This window comes from Cryptotermes secundus, unplaced genomic scaffold (assembly GCF_002891405.2).
Source record: "Cryptotermes secundus unplaced genomic scaffold, Csec_1.0 scaffold112, whole genome shotgun sequence".
NCBI classification, from domain to species: Eukaryota; Metazoa; Arthropoda; class Insecta; order Blattodea; family Kalotermitidae; genus Cryptotermes; species Cryptotermes secundus.
Genome location: NW_019718271.1, coordinates 80,290 through 98,339, shown reverse-complemented (window position 1 = coordinate 98,339; position 18,050 = coordinate 80,290). Strand labels below are relative to the sequence as shown.

The 18,050-nt window shown below is 44.4% G+C and overlaps 1 protein-coding gene across 1 annotated transcript in view; it reads left to right on the top strand.

Annotated features, from left to right (window-relative positions):
- LOC111868683 (inactive tyrosine-protein kinase transmembrane receptor ROR1) overlaps nt 1–18,050 on the top strand; it is a gene marked incomplete in the record, with an annotated part of 251,479 nt that overhangs the window by 187,945 nt on the left and 45,484 nt on the right. Inside the window, 1 exon segment of the mRNA XM_033753148.1 lies at nt 1,899–2,001. Within this exon segment, the coding sequence (XP_033609039.1) occupies nt 1,899–2,001 (103 nt within the window).

Below are 18,050 nucleotides of genomic sequence, written 5' to 3'. Positions count from 1 at the left end.
GGGTTTGTGGTGGCCAAAGTGCCGCTGGGGCGGGTTTTCTCCGAGTACTTCGGTTTCCCGTGCCATTCTTCATTCCACCAAATTCTCCATCATCATAATCACCCTGGGCAGGCTACAATAGGCCATTCAGTGGCCACCGTGCCGAGTGGATCCAGTTGGAGTCCACCCCCCCCCCCACTATGCGAATTAAAAAAAAAATTGCTACCTTCCGGCGTGTAACTTAGCCTCTCAAGCATCTACGCTTCCGCGTGCTCAATATTTTGATAGTAAAACCTTAGTGGGAAGTATCACTTTCAGCACGTGGGACGTGATGATAAGACAAAATTAAAATGGGCCCAATTTGGGTCAATAAGAGCAAGTAATTTTTGACTAACTGAATAAGCAAGGACTCCACAATGTTACGTAGTTATTTTGTAGCCTCTGGAGTTTCAAAGAACGGAGACACACTGTTTAGAAACATTCATTATCTTCCAACCATTTTATTGCGTTGGTTTCTACGTGGACTCAGAGTTATACTGAGTTCCTGCAGAACTTAAGAACGGGAATTGATGTGAGAAGGAATGGACCGTATTTTCTGTTTTCCAATTAACGACTGAATCAACTGAAAGTAAAAGTGGACCAAGTAATTCGGTCTCCAGATTCCCTAACATCTGTCGTGTATGTGTTGGGGGGGGGGGGAATTTTCCATCTTATAAAACCTGAGGGAGAGATGGGCAGTGTACACGTATATTTCCTCCGTTTGTACTGTCTTTCTCACCTTACAAGATGAAACCAACACTTGAATATCTTTGCTAAACTTCGATTCATTGTACATGTTTGGTAAACCGACAAAACGTTACAGGGTTGTAATGAATAAAAAAAAAAGCATTTTTCTGTCAATCATCCACCTACTTTAATTGTTTACGGTTTCTTTACCGATCTTGTCAGCAGCTAGAACGGTATAGCTGTCAGTAAAAACAAAACAAAAACTCCGTGGATTTAGTCCGCAAGCGAACTATACCGACCGAGCTACCACCGCTTGTCGGCGAAATTAATGCTAACATTTGTGGATACAGGGTGTCACGTGGTCAGCGCAACGGATCCCAACGGCCGTTAAACTCGGTTTTCTAGACCGGAGTCGCTGTTTCATTAAAATAGTTCCTCAATTATCCTCACGAAGCTGAGTGGACCCCGTTCCAGAACCACTGCTTCTCAGAATATTTGGTAGCGCCGGGAATCGAACTCGGGACCTCTGGATCTGTAGCTAGGAACTCTGACCACTAGACCACAGAGGCGATCCAGAAAAAGGTAAAGATAAGATAAAGCTATCCCTGTGTTTAATTAATTAAGCACTGCGCCTTGAAACCATGTGGGATAATTGACGTGTAGATCCACGCTTTCTAGACCTCTGCACTAAATGGAGATGAGTGGTCAGCTTCACGCCCCGGTTGCTTTACCCCCCGCGAGAAAGCCCCATGTACACATTGGATAGGAGGTTGGGTGTACACCAGAGCCTGTCCGGACGACGTGGAAAAGAGGAAAAATTCATTACCTTACCGGGACTTGAACTCCGACCCCTCGTCCCCCAGCACATAGCTAGTCGCTATACCGACTACCCTACCCCGGCTCTCCTACTCCACAGAAAATATTCATATTTTCAATTCCTTTCCAGTTACTACTTTAAGCCCTTAAAGAATAATAACACGATATTAAGGGATGAAAGGAAACCACAAAAGTAGTTATATTTGTCTGCGTTTGTGTTGTCCTTTGTGGGTGGCGACCTTGCGACGGGTTGATACCCTGTCCAAGGAGTCCTACCGACGGTCCATATGATTAAGGAACTGTAAAAGAGAGACTATAGCGACCACAGATTAATATTGTTATTATTATTATTAAGAATGTTCCATTGTCTGTTTCAGTCTGGGGTCATGGACATGTGCCCACCAATGGGGATGCAGCCCCCAACATCGATGACTACAACAGTTACGATGACTACAATGATGCATATGATGATTCTAACACGTAAGTGGAGATACACATATAGTTTGCGACTGTCTATGTGGTCTAGTGGTCAGAGTTCCTGGCTATAGATACAGAGGTTCCGGGTTCGATTCCCGGCGCTACCAAATATTCTGAGAAGTAGTGGGTCTAGAACGGGGTCCATTCCGCCTCGTGAGGAAAATTGAGGAGCTATTTCAAGGAAATAGCGGCTCCGGTCTAGAAAACCGAGAGTAGTGGGCGGGGGAAATCCATTGCACTGACCACGCGGCACTCCCTATCCTCAGAAGTTGGCACTAACTTAGCCGATAAGCGATGGTAGCTCGGTCGGTATAGTCCGTGTTCTATTCCCGGTAGGGCCAAGAATTTTCTCTTCTCCACAGAGTCCAGACCGGCTCTGAGGTCCGCTCAGCCTCGTATCCCGTGAATACCAAGGGAGATTTCCTCGGGGTTAAAGCGGCCGGGGTCTGAAGCTGATCACACACATCCATCTAGTTTCGACGTCAAGAGTGATGGAGCTATAGCTCCAGTCCCCCCTGTGTATTATTTTTGTTATTGCTAGTGGGGTGGGACTAAGTCCCTTGTACTGCGGCCACTTCTGGCCTATTGTACCAGCCCCAGATGATAGGTAAGGGTGACTGTGGAGCAATTGGTGGAATGGAGATTGGCAGGGGAAACCGAAGTACTCGGAGAAAAACTGCCCCAGCGCCACTTTGCACAAATCCCACTTGACCAGACCCGGGATCGTACCCGGGCCGCCGCAATGGGAAGCCAGCGACTAACAGCTTCAGCTATGGCGCGGCCAACCTAAGAACCATGTCTTCATGGCATTGTGCTTAATTAATTGAGCACCAGGACTACTTTTTTGTTCCCTTGGCACTACAGCCCCAGTGTGCCTAGGCATACCTCCATGAACTTCTCCGTTCACGTCTGTTTTTCTAGATCTTACACATTCGGTAGGGCTCCTTGGGCGGGTGATCAGCTCGTCGCAAGGCCTCTACCTGTACACAAACACAGAAAAACGCACACACACTAGCTAAACATCCATGCCCTGAGTAGGATTCGAACCCACGATCCCGACTTCCAAGCGAGCGAAGACAGTACGTGCCTTAGACCGGTCGGCTACCGTGACCGGCGAGGGACTACTTTTACCACTGTTTAATATTGGACGCGATTTAAAAATCAATTCTGGTTCTGTATTCCCTCCTGTAGATGCTTGATTCCGTTTAACCGAGTTCCGTTTTAGACAAGTTTTATTGTACGGCAATCCATCGACAACCCACGAGTGTTACACTTCTGAGAAGCGTCGCAATTGGCAAGAGGAAGGTAAAGTTGTGCCTATGCTTAACCAATTAAGCACTACGCCATGAAGGCGTATGGGGGAGTGGATGTATAGATCCACGTTTTCTTGACCTCGGCATTAGCTGGAGGCGAGTGGTCAGCTTACCTCCAAGGAAAGGATCCTCGGTACACATTGGGTAGGAGGTATGGTTGACCACACAGCCGATCTGGACGACTTGGAAAAGAGAAAATTCTTGCCCCCCACCGGGACTCGAACTCCGACCCATAGGTCTTCCACCCCATAGCCAGTCGCTATACCGCCTGAGCTATTCCGAGGTATTTTGTAAAATTGGGATTTATGGTGTCCGCCGCAAATGTTAACATTCCGCAAACGCCTACATTTTTTCCATTGACGGTAGAATTTTCGAAAATGTATTAAATTAGGTAAATTATACCAACTTTGTCACTTCAACAATAAATACGGATATTAGAAACAGTACGTAATATCTTGTGGGCACCCGGTAGCCTAATTGGTTGAGGCACTATGCTACAAGCAGGAAGGTCGCGGGTTCAAGTCCTGATGAAGTCAATGGATTTTTTCAATTGATCTAATCCTTCCAGCCGCACTTTGGCCCTGGGGTCAACTCAGCCTCTAACAGAAATGAGTACCAGGACTTAATTAAATAATTTTCCTGGGGAGTAAAGCGCGGCTGGCGCGTAAGGCTGACAACCTTACCGCCATCTTTGAGCCGATTGTCTAGATAATGTTGGACCCTCAACGTCTCACAACCCTATTGGGGTCCATGGCCTGGTACAGGGATAGCTTTACTATTTACTTACTTACGTAATATCTTATCAACAACTTTGGAATTGTACGGCGAAATATCTCTGTCTCGGAAACCGTTCGGAATAATACATATGTACATGCATACTCTTGTTTACAATGACCTATACTGCGACCTCCTAGAATTTTGACCTTTCCTCCTGGGACACCCTGTATTGTCTGTCTAAAATATTTCTAAGGGTACAGTTTACTTTTAGCAGGGAAACTTACTGAAGAAAAGTCCTATTTGTGCATTGAGATCTCCGGTAATAGTATTTTGGTGTTCATGTTAATTTAAAAGTCGGTCACGGTAGCCGAGCGGTCTAAGGCATGAACTGTCTTCGCTCGCTCGGAAGCCGGGATCGTGGGTTCGGATCTGTTTCCTGTGAGGTACGAACTGAATTCTTATATATTATTCTTATACACTGCCGGTCACAGTAGCCGAGCGGTCTAAGGCGTGCACTGTCTTCGCTCGCTCGGAAGCCGGGACCGTGGGTTCGGATCTGTTTCCTGTGAGGTACGAACTGAATTCTTATATATTATTCTTATACACCACAAGGCATGGATGTTTGCTATGTGTGTGTGTTTATTCTGTGTTTAGGTAGAGGCCTTGCGACGAGCTGATTACTTGCTCAAGGAGTCCTACCATCTGTAAAACGATAAAAATGAAAACAACAACCTCGACACCGTAAGGCATAAGAGGAACAGGTTAAGTAAGTTAATTTAAAATAAAATCGTATAACTTCATAATGATCACGCAATGATCTACGCCTCTACCTTACGAGGATCTGTGAAATATGTTAGCAGTATAGCAACAGCTGGGCTATAAATGGTTCACAAAATATTTTATGCGTATTTTAATGCTCCGCAGTGACCGCTTTGGATAACTCTAAGACACATGAAGTAATTATGAAATAATGTGGAAAAATGTGTTCGAAGTTGACCAGGGATGTGCAACCGAGCGGGGTGGTCCCAGTAGCACTTTTTGTTTTGGAGGGCGTTCCCTCCCTGCGTATGACATAACCAGTCAAAAAGATGAATCACCTCTGCTCACGCCTTGGGCTTTCTAAGGGCCCAGTACCTGTAATCCCAAGAAGCAAATGCCTCAGATTCAACCAAACTCTTAACTTACTGCACGTGGACAAAATTGGATATGAAATTCGTGTTCCGGATATGTGATGGCGCCCAGAGGAGATGCCAGGGCTCTATAGGCTACTTGCAGAATTTCCAATATGGTGCTAGTATACTTCTGTGCTTTATAAAATGTTTTCACTTTGTACGCCGCCACAGGAGAGTCTGGTTTTCCCAGATATTTACGTTAGCTACTGCGCCCTCTCTCGATGGTATATTTCCGGAGCCCACTCTACTAGATTAAACTTCTGCCGACCAACAGCCCGTAACGAAATACGGTACAGCTCGTGTATATAATCACTTGGGTTGCTTTAACTTAATTCCTTACGCTTAACTTCGGAACAGACTATCTTTCGTGACTACAAATAACCATTATCCTAGCCGTGAAATTACCAAGTTTGTTGATCAGCTGTATATCATTTTTGGATCTCTGTGCTACCTGTAGGATTTGAGATTTATAGAACGATGGTTGTCGAACTCCGAGGCCACGCCGTCTAACGCGTGAACCGTCTTCACCCTCTCGGACGCTGTGTAGTGTGGGTTCGAATCCCACTCAAGTTATATATGTTTGGGTGCGTTTATTCTGTGTTGTTCTTCGTGTAGTTAGTTAGTTAGTTATTTAGAGAGGGTGGGTTTCCTCATGCACCGCGACCAGTTTGATCCATTGTGCTTCCCTCTATGATATTCTACCAGTCTCTATACCCTACCGATACTGGTGCTTACCATCAGTCCCGACCAAGCCAGCGAGTTCGGCCTCTACTGGCTTGGCGGTATCTATAATGCTTCCCCCGTCTATCAGAGGCATTAGAGACTACTGTTGGGCGGGAAATGTCCTTGAATTTGACTCAGTGATCTCCTTAGGAGATATGAGGTTCTTTTACATGCCGTAAAGCTATGACACGGGCCCACGGCTTAAAGTCCCTCCCGGAGGACTTGTTCCATGAATTTTTCCGCCCTTAAAAATTCCACGAACCCGCGTACTAAGAATCATGAGGTGGGAACGTTACCTCTAGACTACGGAGGCCGCTTTCTTCATGTAGGTAGCAGCCTTGTTTGTCTGATGCCCCATCCAAGGCTTAAGAAATTGAAAAAACGGCTAAGGTCCACAAGGGCTGTAGAGCCAGAGATAGATATGTAGGTAGATGTAACGGCAGTTGTGAAGTGCACTGTCTTCTAGGATATAACGCCGTGTAGTCCTTTGAAAGTGAACCGACGTTTCGGAGGAACGCGTCCCCTCCATCCTGAGGGTTTAAGAGTAAGCCAGTCAAGTGCTTCGCTTGTTCTGTCTCATGCTACTTTCTTGTTTGGCTTGCTCTTCAACCCTAAATATGAAGGTGATATTTTCCTGCGAATCGTTGGTTGACTTTTAACGGACTACACGGCGTTATATGGCAGATGAAAAAACACAGCTGCCAGCAGTTTCCGGTCATCCATCATTACCATTTCATACATCTGACTATAATCTGCGTTCAGAAGTTCCACTGCTACATTAAAATATTAGGAAGCATTCGTATTCACAACTTTGGTAAAGTTAAAAAGTGTTCATAGCGAAACTAGTCTCATCACGGATCCTATAATAGTTGCCACTGGAAGAAAAACATTTAGCTCTGTTGAGGAGAATATTTGGACCAAAGAGAGATGAAGTGACAGGAGGTTGGAGAAAACTGCATAACGAGGAGCTTCATAACTTGTATTCTTCTCCGAGTATAATTAGAATGATCAAGTCAAGGAGGATGAGGTGGGCAGGGCATGTAGCATGAATGGAGGAGACGAGGAATGCGTATAGGATATTGGTGGGAAAGCCGGAAGAAAAGAGACCACTGGGAAGACCAAGGCGTAGGTGGGTGGACAATATTAAAATTGATCTTAGAGAGATAGAAGGGAATGATGTGGATTGGATTGATCTGGCTCAGGATAGAGACCAATGGAGGGCTCTTGTGAACACGGAAATGAACCTTCGGGTTCCATAGAATGCTGGGAAATTCTTGAGTAGCTTCAGAATTGGCGGCTCCTCCAGAAGGGCTCAGCTCCATGAGTAAGTGAGTAAGTAAGTAGTTGTTATGAACTACCCATCACCACGGGGACACATGGGCATATAGACGGGGGCATACCCCAAAAGTTGATTTTACAGTGAGAAACACAGCAGTTTCATCAGAAATTTTAGTTACCTGAAGATGAAGATAACATGTGTTGGGTGTACACCAGTGGTACAGATGGGATTTTGACGTTTAAAAATATTAAAGGTTTCAGAAAGCAAGTTGCATATGAGATGCATAGTAACCAACAGAAACGAAAAAGTTTCATACAGATTTCTTCTCATAATGGCCGTGTCTAATTCAACATACTCGTCAGTAGAATCTCAGGAATTGCCAATCCGAAACTTCGACCGCTATAATAATATTCTTCTTTTGTTTCTTGTAAAAAGATTAGTGATCTTAATTCAGAGTCTTTTGCACGTCACAAATTCACAAAACAAGAAAACCCCGTGGTTTTAGTCCGCAAGCGAATTATACCGACCGAGCGACCGCCGCTTGTCGGCGAAGTTAGTACCGACTTTAGCGGATAGATGGTGTCGCGTGGTCAGCGGAACGGATCCCCACGGCCGTTAATCTCGGTTTTCTATTCCGGAGCCGCTATTTCCTTGAAATAGCTCCTCAATTATCCTCACGAGGCTGAGTGGACCTCTACTTCTCATAAATCTGGTAGCGCCGGGAATTGAAACCCGTACCTCTGGATCTGTAGCCAGGAACTCAGACCACAGAGACGGTCGTCAAAAATTCACACGTGACGTAAAGATATTACAGTTAGTTCCTTGTGATCCCTGATGGTCAGGTATTTCTACTGAGGTTCACGAAACTCACTTGATGGTATCAGATATTATTATTGTGGCCAAAAGTTAGCGGAGATCGGTTTGTTTATCGTTTTCAGATAAATTTATGAAATCACATGGATACTTCAGCCAAAGTAACACCTTTATAGGGTGGCTTTGTCCATTCGGAAGATGATTACAGAAAGAAACACGGATTTCCTACCCAAATATGTTTCTGTTCCGTCCGTTACAGCTGACAATAATTGTGAATTATCCACGACAACGCGCCTCGAATAGAATGTCATCTCTCTCTCTCTCTCTCTCTCTTCCTCTGGCAGATGGCGACAAACACTTGTTTGAACACTCTGTGGAGGAGATGGAAATTAAGTGATGTTAGATAGAATTATAAAGCCCTTTTTGGTATTAAAGATAAGCCAGAGAAAGATCCCAGAGGGATGTTGATACGCAGCTTGCAATTATAGTTTAACTTCTGTGTACAGAGGGCTCTGCCATCTGTTTGCATAGCAGAATGGAAAAGCGTCACGACCAATCCAAACTACCTACACCCACAATGAAATAAGAATCAGCACCCCAAACAAGAAGGGTAGTGGTAAGTATTCGTTCCTTTCCATTTCAGCTTCAAGTGGAAGTGCTTCTAAAATTACAGAAGGGTTGAAAGTTGTCGAAGATGGTCACAATTTTAGTGATGAGGGTAGTGTTAGTCTGGATTCCTTGCCCTTAATCTCTGGCTGTATATATCGTACTTTTTAGGTTATTTCATTCATTCAACAATGGCTCTAGAGCCCTTTGTTGGGCCCTGACCTCTTCTTCAGTTTCGTAATCTTTTTTACACAGACGGTAGGACTCCTTGGACGAGTGATGAGACCGTCGCAAGGTTGTTACCTACACAGAACAACACAAATACTGAATATATGCAAACATAAACATCCATGCCATTAGTGGGATTCGAACCCACGATCCCATCTTTCTAGCGAACGTAGACAGTTCGTGCCTTAGACAGCGCGACCACTGTCAGCTGCAATTAGGTACTTCTCTTAATATCTCCGCTAATTGCTATCCTCAGAAATTTAAGAAATTCGGTATAAAGTCTGCATGAACTGAAAAGATGAAACTCTTTCTTGTGTTCATATTCCAGTCAGATATTTGGACTTCGAATGTACAAAATAATTACCGTGCTTTACTCTCTGATCAGGATGGCCGCAGCTGGCTTCCCACCGCGGCGCGCCGGGTTCGATCCCGGGTCTGGTCAAGTGAGATTTTTGGTGGACAAAAGTGGCGCTGGGGCGGGTTTTCGCCGAGTACTTCGGTTTCCCTTACCAGTCTTCATTCCACCAAATTCTCCATCATCATAATCACCCGGGGCAGGCTACAGTAGGCCAACCAGTGGCCTCCGTGCTGAGTGGACCCAGCTGGACTCCACTCCCCACGATTCTCTGATCTGTACTGGGTGATGAGTCTGGTAATTAAGTGAAATTTTCTTTCACTGACACTCATGAAGCACACTAATAAATTTCATTTCATGTTATTGCCACTGCATGCCCCTTAAAATATGTCAGGTTAATTTTGATTTCGGACTTATTTTCTCAAGAATGTTCATCTTATGAACGACAAAATTGTTATTCAATACTACAGGTTTTTTTTCTGAAACACTTTCATGCCTATTTTCCGGTTCTACCTATAATCAAATGTGTAAATACCAAACTAAACGGAGGGAGATTTCCATGATTTTCCTAGGCAGCATTCATCCTACCTTTTCATATTGTCACATGTATTAGTGACTAATAGGGGGCTCGCGGTAACGTAGTTGGTTGAGGCATTATGCTAAAACCCGGGAGGTCGCGGGTTCATGTCCCGATGAGGTCATTGGATTTTTTAAATTGACGTAATATTCCAGCCGCCCAAGGGCCCTTGGGTCGAATCAGCCTCTAACAGAAATGAGAACCAGGAATTAATTAAATAATTTTCCTGGGGAGTAAAGCGCGGCCGGTGCGTAAGGCTGACAACCTTACCGCCATCTTTGAGCCGATTGTCTAGATAATGTGGGACCCTCAACGTCTCACAACCCTATGGGCCTTCACGGTCTGTTACAGGGGTAGCTCTACTTTACTTTATTAATGACTAATATCACGTGTTTGGATTGGCGAATCGATTTACTGGATATTCACAAGCGTTAACTACAATTAATTGTAACACCCTAAGGATACGACCGCCTCTGTGGTCTAGTGGTCTAGTGGTCAAGTCCGGGTTCGATTCCCGGCGCTACCAGATTTTCTGAGAAGTAGTGGGTCTGGAACGGGTTCCAGTAGCCCTGTGAGGATAATTGAGGAGCTATTTCATGGAAATAGCTGCTCCGGTCTAGAAAACCGAGATTAACGGCCGTGGGGATCCGTTGCGCTGACCATGCAACACCCTCTATCAGCAAAAGTTGGCACTAACTTCGGCAACAAGCGGCGGGCGCTCGTTCGGTATAGTTCGCTTGTGGACTACAAGCCACGGAGTTTGTTGACTCTCTAGAAGTTTACCAGCGTTTTGATAATAGTGGTACTGAATACCATAGTTGACTTTCACGGGTCTGGAGAGTTTTATATCCAAGAAAATACAACTGTTTTCATTTTTAAATTTGAGTTTACATGGAGTGAAGATATATAAATATTCGAAATTCATTCCTAAATCCAGGCACATTAAAAAATAAATTACTAAAATTTTAAAAACGTTTGGATGCTAATGAATCCTTGAACAATATCACAACTGGCATCCATATCGCTCTTATTGTTAAGCTGGTTGATTTTAGATGGATTCCGAAATATTTCGGACACATATTTCCATAAATTTATTCAGACTGTAATATTACGATAAAACTATCCTTCACTTTCAGCGAGAACTTTTAGAAACAGTGTATTATTCTGATATGTCTTCATTTCCACGTAAAGCCCATATCGACACTTGTCAACGTTAATTACTTTCCTTCACTGACAGTTAGGTTAAAGCAGCTTCACCCTGCAGACCGTGCTAATAAATCTTCCATCCATTTATTCATGTCAGTGAATTCAAATCAAGTCATCACCCTAAACAAACACCGAAAAGATTGCATAAAAAAGTTACGGGCACACAAAGATCAAAATTCGTTACAGCTGATTAAATAAATTGTTCATTTTTATTCTCGAAAACAAACGCCATCTTAATTTGAAATGTCAGAGATGGAGCGTTCATAAATTGATTGGATATGGAAAGCTAACAAGAGGGAGGAAAGGGGGAAGTGCATTCAAATATCCGGTAATTTAAGCGAGGGGCAATTATTGATTTTTTAATCTAGTGACTGAGGAAGTAGGCATACGGGCAACGGAAGAATAATGGAAATCCCAACTAAATATTGGGTAGAAAACCCAGTGGTCTACGCAGTGGGGAATTTGCAGATGGTGCTTCCAGAATAATTTTGAATTATTCTTGGTATTAAATTTAGGCACGCTGGGAAATCGCGAGATTCTTTCAGGGATGTCCCTTGGTTGCTAGGCAACGCGAGTCGTTTTCGGATTTGAACGAATATTTGTTGGACAGTCACTTATACACCCACACCTTACAGTTATTATCAACTTACAACGTCTTCGGATGTTTCGTCTTCACTATACAATTACTCGCGCCGCTATCTTGCTGAAATCTTCTGCTCCCTTTGCACAGATGCGAACTTGCTTCTGCTCTAGTCGGAGCTACACTAAGAACTGACTGGTCCAAGTCCAAATCACATTGCGGCTGACGGTCAGTCAGTCCGTAAGTCTTGGTGTCGAGCCCCGTCTGGGGCTCATGACAAGATATTTATTACTGTTGAACGTTACGGTCTTTTTATTTTTGGTGGGGCCGTCCTCTCTGACGAGAGGACTGGTCTGTCTTATTTACATGCTAGCGGCCCTTGCCAGCGCAGTCTTTCTCGGGTCCGAGTCCCTTGGGGCTCGCGGCCATATTTTACTGTCTCAGATTTGAGACTTCCCTTTTCGTCGCCTCCTACGACTCGCAGGGTCACGGTGGAGGTATTCGACCCCGCCGTCTACATGGTGCGCTCTATTCAGTCCGAGTGCACGTTATAAGAGTCCAGCTTCGACTTGACCAGATCCATACTCTCTCCGGTGAATGACTGACTGGTCAAGTCGAAGCTGGACTCTTATAACGTGCACTCGGACTGAATAGAGCGCACCATGTAGAATGCTTCGGTTTCGCCCGTTGTTATGTAACGAACCTATAGTTGTCTCTTCATCTCCGGGGAAACATGTTTGTTAAGCGATTCCTAGACAACGCCCTGCTGGTATTCTGTTCCTACTGAAGGATACATGTTTATAGTAGCCGTTGTCATGCAACTGCCTCGAACAATTCGTTGCTTAAGTTCGCTAGCTTTCGGATTCCAAGGCGTTGCAGCGGGAACGTTGGTCGTTGCCTAGGATCAACTCTGATCTCCTCAACCATTCCGGCTTTCTGGCGGCACGCCTCAATACGGGTGTTATAGCTTGTAGAGTCGTTACTAGGCAAAAACCTCGAGAAAAATATACTAGAGCCGTTACTGGGTAACGCTCGCAGACAAACACGAGCCAACACGCTACAATATGGGAACTGTTGGAAAGGGTGCTTTCTACGGTGGTCCGTGCCGAGGAGTTATAAGGGGGACGAAGTGAAGAAAGGCCAAGCAACCCCATGTGGAGGCAGGGTCGAATACCTCCACCGTGACCTTACTAGTCGTAGGAGGCGACGAAAAGTAAAGTCTCAAATTTGAGACAGTAAAGTATGGTCGCGAGTCCCAAGGGACTCGGACCCGAGAAAGACTGAACTGGCAAGGACCAGAAGCATATACAAAAGACAGACCCGTCCTCTCGTCAGAGAGGGCGCCCCACAAGAACAAGACCGTAACTGTCAAACAGTAATAACAGTGGTCACCAAAACTTGTTGACTAACTGATCGTCAGTCACAATGTGACTTCTTGATTTTAAAGGCCAGTCATATTCATAAGAGACAAACCTGTCTTCTCGTCATAGAGGATGTTACATAAGGACTGTTACCGCGAGAGATCAATTGGAAAAAACAACTCTGTTCGGGGGTGTCAAGGGGCCTGACGCCAAGAATTGATGGCATGTAAACCGCCAGTTGTAAAGTAACTTTAACTCCCAGTTATGGGAGTTAAGGGATATTCGCCAGACGGTAAGGACACAAGCAGAGTATAGTGTTAGGATCCGTTACCAGGAAAAGGCTAGTGAAGTTTGAGAAGTATTTATGTGTGCTGTAGTTACAGTGATAATTCGAGTGCGTAAGCCAGCGTGACTGTTACGATTGCTTACGACATTACGATCAGTAAGTGGTCAGTAAATCCATTTATCCAAAACCCCATCGAGAGCCACACTCATACACGCGACATCTTCAAGCAACGAAGGTGCACGTGTTAGAGTACTTTTTGAGTAAACGCNGAGACCGTGAGAACCGGTAAAAGCTTTTACCGGTTCTCACGGTCTCTTCGCTTGCAGATTCTTATATATTTTTTCTTCTACCCTGAAGATGGAGGCGATACGTTCCTCCGAAACGTCGGATAACACCACATATACACGGTGCCAAATCCCAGAAGACTGCTTTCTTCGCAATTTCTCTGCTTCTCCTCCATCGTCCTGTTGTTATGTTTCAAGTTTCAAGCCATTGCCTGGCCATACAGGAAGAACAAAAAATCATAATTCTGCTGCAGTAATGCATGGTTACAGCAGAATATCGTATTATTTTATACTGAACCGTCAAAATGCTAATATGAGCCGATTGTCTTGGAAAATGTTGGAGTCTCGACGTCTCACCACCCGATGGGCCTTCACTGCCTCTTACAGGGATAGCTCTACCTTTTCACCTTTTACTTTATATTGATATCCACATGCTCATCTAAGACTTCCAAAGCTGTGAATATGAAATTTTAACCTAATGCATAACTGTTAGGGCAATATTTGACCATAATTATGTCAAAGCACTCCTTCTATATTTGGGAACGACAGTAACAAGCCAAAATCTGTTTCAGGAGGAAATTAAGAGGAGATACTGTCCAGAACCTTTTGTCTTCTCGTCTGCTGTCCAAAAACATAAAAATTAGAATATACAAAACTATAATTTTGTCTGTGGGTGAGAAACTTGGTCTCTGACATTAAAGAAGGAACATAGACTGAGGGTGTTTGAGAACAGGGTGTTGAGGAGAATATTTGGACCGAAGAGGGATGAAGTGACAGGAGGTTGGAGAAAACTGCAAAATGAGGAGCTTCATAACTTGTACTCTTCTCCAAGTATAATTAGAATGATCAAGTCAAGGAGGATGAAGTGGGGAGGTCATGAAGCACGAATGGGGGAGACGAGGAATGCGTATAGGATATTGATGGGAAAGCCAGAAGGAAAGAGACCACTCGGAAGACCAAGACGTAGGTGGTTGGACAGTATTAAAATGGATCTCAGAGAGACAGGATGGGATGGTATGGTTTGAGTTTTTCTGGCTTAGGGGAGGGACCAGTGGAGGGCTCTTATAAACACGGCAATGAACTTTCGGGTTCCATAAAATGCTGGGCAATTCTTGAGTAACTGCACAATTCGCGGCTTCTCAAGAAGGGCTCAGCTCCACGAGTAAGTACTCCTTTTTCCCCTGCCATTAATATTCCATCATTGCTTTGTATTCATGTGTAGCTGCCCCAGAGATGCATGTTATCCAGTTCCTCACTTAAATTAGAGTGAAGACCTTAACTTACTTGCCTGGAACCATCCATTACGGAGGCGTCGCGTCTAGTCTTTGTTGTATTGAGTGAGGACGACAACTGTTGCATTTCCCATGATTGCACTTGTACCGAGGGCGTGAGTCTCGTCTCCCAGCCCTCGCAATTACACTTGAGCACATTGTTGAACGCTTTTCGCACCCCCATGTGTAAGATTAGTGTATGAGGGGTACACGTAGCCCGTGCTTCATATCCCTATGAGATTTCAGGATCTCACGGATTAGTCTTCTGGTAAGTAATGCCGTATAGTCTGGTAGGTGTTTAACACACATCTTCGAGGATTCTGCTGCGTTCATCTTCATGGTTACCCTGAAGCTGTAGACAACACATTTATCCAAACTTTCGTTAAATATCTATCAGACCACACGCCGTCACGTTTCGGGCGACGGCGATCTTCACCGTGTCTCTATTTTCTGAAGGTTTCAGAGCTGTATTCTGCGGAAATTCAGGCTCGGACTTGTGATCGCTGAAAACTGATAAATATAAATTTATTTCTTGCTGTAAACTGTAAAAATTATGTATTGCATAGAATAAGGAGAATAAATAGATAGAATTTTTAATGGTAAAATAGCTATAATTTAGGTTTTTTGCAAAATCACTGCAATATAACCGCGTAGTGATTCCATTAACCGGTTTAGAATTTCTGCTGTAAAAACTTTTTTAACCTACTCTTCATTAGCTTTGCAGTTTATACATTATATCAGCATTTTAATATCTAAGTTGTGCAACATTTTTTCCCTTATTTTATAGGTCTCATGAGCGCCCAGCGTCAATCTATGTAAAACTGTTAATTTAGGAAGACTTAATTTTAATTTATAATTATATAGCTAATTTATTTACTCATGGAGCTGAGCCCTTCTGGAGGAACCGCCAATTGTGCAGCTACTCAAGAATTTCCCAGCATTTTATGGAACCCGAAGGTTCACTACCGTGTTCACAAGAGCCCTCCACTGGTCCCTATCCTGAGCCAGATCAATCCAATCCATACCATCCCATCCTATATCTCTAAGATCCATTTTAATATTGTCCACCCCCCTACACCTTGGTCTTCCCAGTGGTCTGTTTCCTTCTAGCTTTCCCACCAATATCCTATATGCATTCCTCTTCTACCCCATTCGTGCTACATGCCCTCCCAACCTTAACCTCATTATATAGCTAATTATGGATTAAAATCTTGAATGCCGCCAGTGATACCAAGCACTGGCAGACATTTCTTCTCTCTCTCTCTCTCTCTCACTCTCTCCTCTTGCTCTCACTTTGGAGCATAAGGCTGATTTCACAGTTTCGTGATCGTTTTTACAGTTGGTAAGACTCCATGGACGAGTGATCAGCTCGTCGCAAGGCCTCTATCTAAACACATGACGACAAGAACACAGAATAAATACATATACTACCAAACATCCATGCTTTACGTGGGGTTCGAACCCACGATCCCTTGTTCCGAGCGAGCGAAGAAAGTAGCTGCCTTTGACCGCTGCGTCACCGGCGCAGACACTTCTGGGGGAGATAAAAACCTTGTAATCTGTTGAGTAACTGCTATGAAGAATTCTATTTGCAGCTTACAGAACGTCGCCTCTAAACAGATATAAGAAAACGAAGTTTGGATGCATAGTTCGTCTTGAAAGTCGAAGTAAGATCATTAAATAAGGATATATGATAAGAAACGAACTCCGTGGCTTTTAGTCCGCTAGCGAACTATACCGACCGAGAGACCGCCGCTTGTCGGAAAAATTAGTGCCAACTTTAGCGGATAGAGGGTGTCGCGTGGTCAGCACAACGAATCCCCACGGCCGTTAATTTCGGTTTTCTAGAGTGGAAAAGTACACAAAACTGTAACTCTATGTGTGTGTGTGTGTGTGTGTGTGTATGTGAAACTTGGTCTCTCACTACGACAGATAGCTGACCTGGGGACTGAGAGTCAGAACAGAGACCTCCCGAATACGTAGTCCCAATCACGTGACTGTCCCATCTGAAAATTAATAATATTACAATTATATAACGAAGGTTTCTGAGCCAGTTGTCTTAAAGTACTCGTAGTTGAAGAGTAAATACAACTGCCCGTGAGTTTCAAGTGACGGGGGGGGGGAATGCAGTTCACACTGGGGCAATCCCACGGGGCCTAAAAATATCTTTTAACCATCCATTCCGAAACCCTCGACAATAGATGGCACTTCCCTCACACAGTACACGCGGCAACTAGAGAGTGGAAACAGCGGGTTCGGCCTGATGATGGGAGGAGATGATAGAGGGGCGTATTTTCATGAAAAAGTGGCACACCTCACACCGTTCCAATTTCCTGATTTGTTTCGTTCTTGGATTATATAATGATGAGTTTCAGTTACGATAGACCGTCTCTGTGGTCTAGTGGTCAGAGTTGCTGGCTACAGATCCATAGGCCCTAGATTCGATTCCCGGCGTCACAAGATTTTCTGAGAAGTAGTGAGTCTGTAACGGGGTTCACTCAGCCTCGTGAGGATAATTGAGGAGCTATTTCAAGGAAATAGCTGCTCCGGTCTAGAAAACCGAAATTAACGGCCATGGGGTTTCGTTACGCTGACCACGCGACACCCTCTATCCGCTAAAGTTGGCAATAACTTCGTCGACAAGCGGCGGCCCCTCGGTCGGTATATTTCGCTTGCAGACTACAGGCCAAGGAGTTTTTTTGTTTGTTCAGTTGCGATAAGGTAAATGTAAAGTTGACTCTGTTGATATTTAATTAAGCGCCATGCCATAAATATGTGTATGGGCGAGTGAAGGTATAGCTCCACAGTTCTTGACCTCTGCAGTAAATGGAAGTAAGCGGTTAGCTTCACACCCCGGCCGCTTTATCTTCGAGGAAAGAGCCCCCCGGTATCCATTGAATAAGGCTCTGGATGTGTCCCAGAGTCGGCTGGACACTACAGAGTAAGAAAAATACCTTACCCCTGCCGGGAATCGAAACCTGGTCTTCCAACCCGTAGCCCGTCGATATACCGACTGATCTATTGCGGCTCGTACCGTTGACATAAGTAAACATATATGTTAATGCCTCGTCACCATTACGCAGGGACAAATTGCGCAATAAATGTTGCTTACAAATTATTTGACTGTGTGACAGACTTCAGACGCTGATGAAGGTAGTGAAAACTTAACCGGTCCTTTTATGAAGACAGGGTGCTGAGGAGAATATTTGGACCTAAGAGAGATGAAGTGACGGGAGGTTGGAGAAAACTGAGGAGCTTCATAACTTGTACTCTTCTCCAAG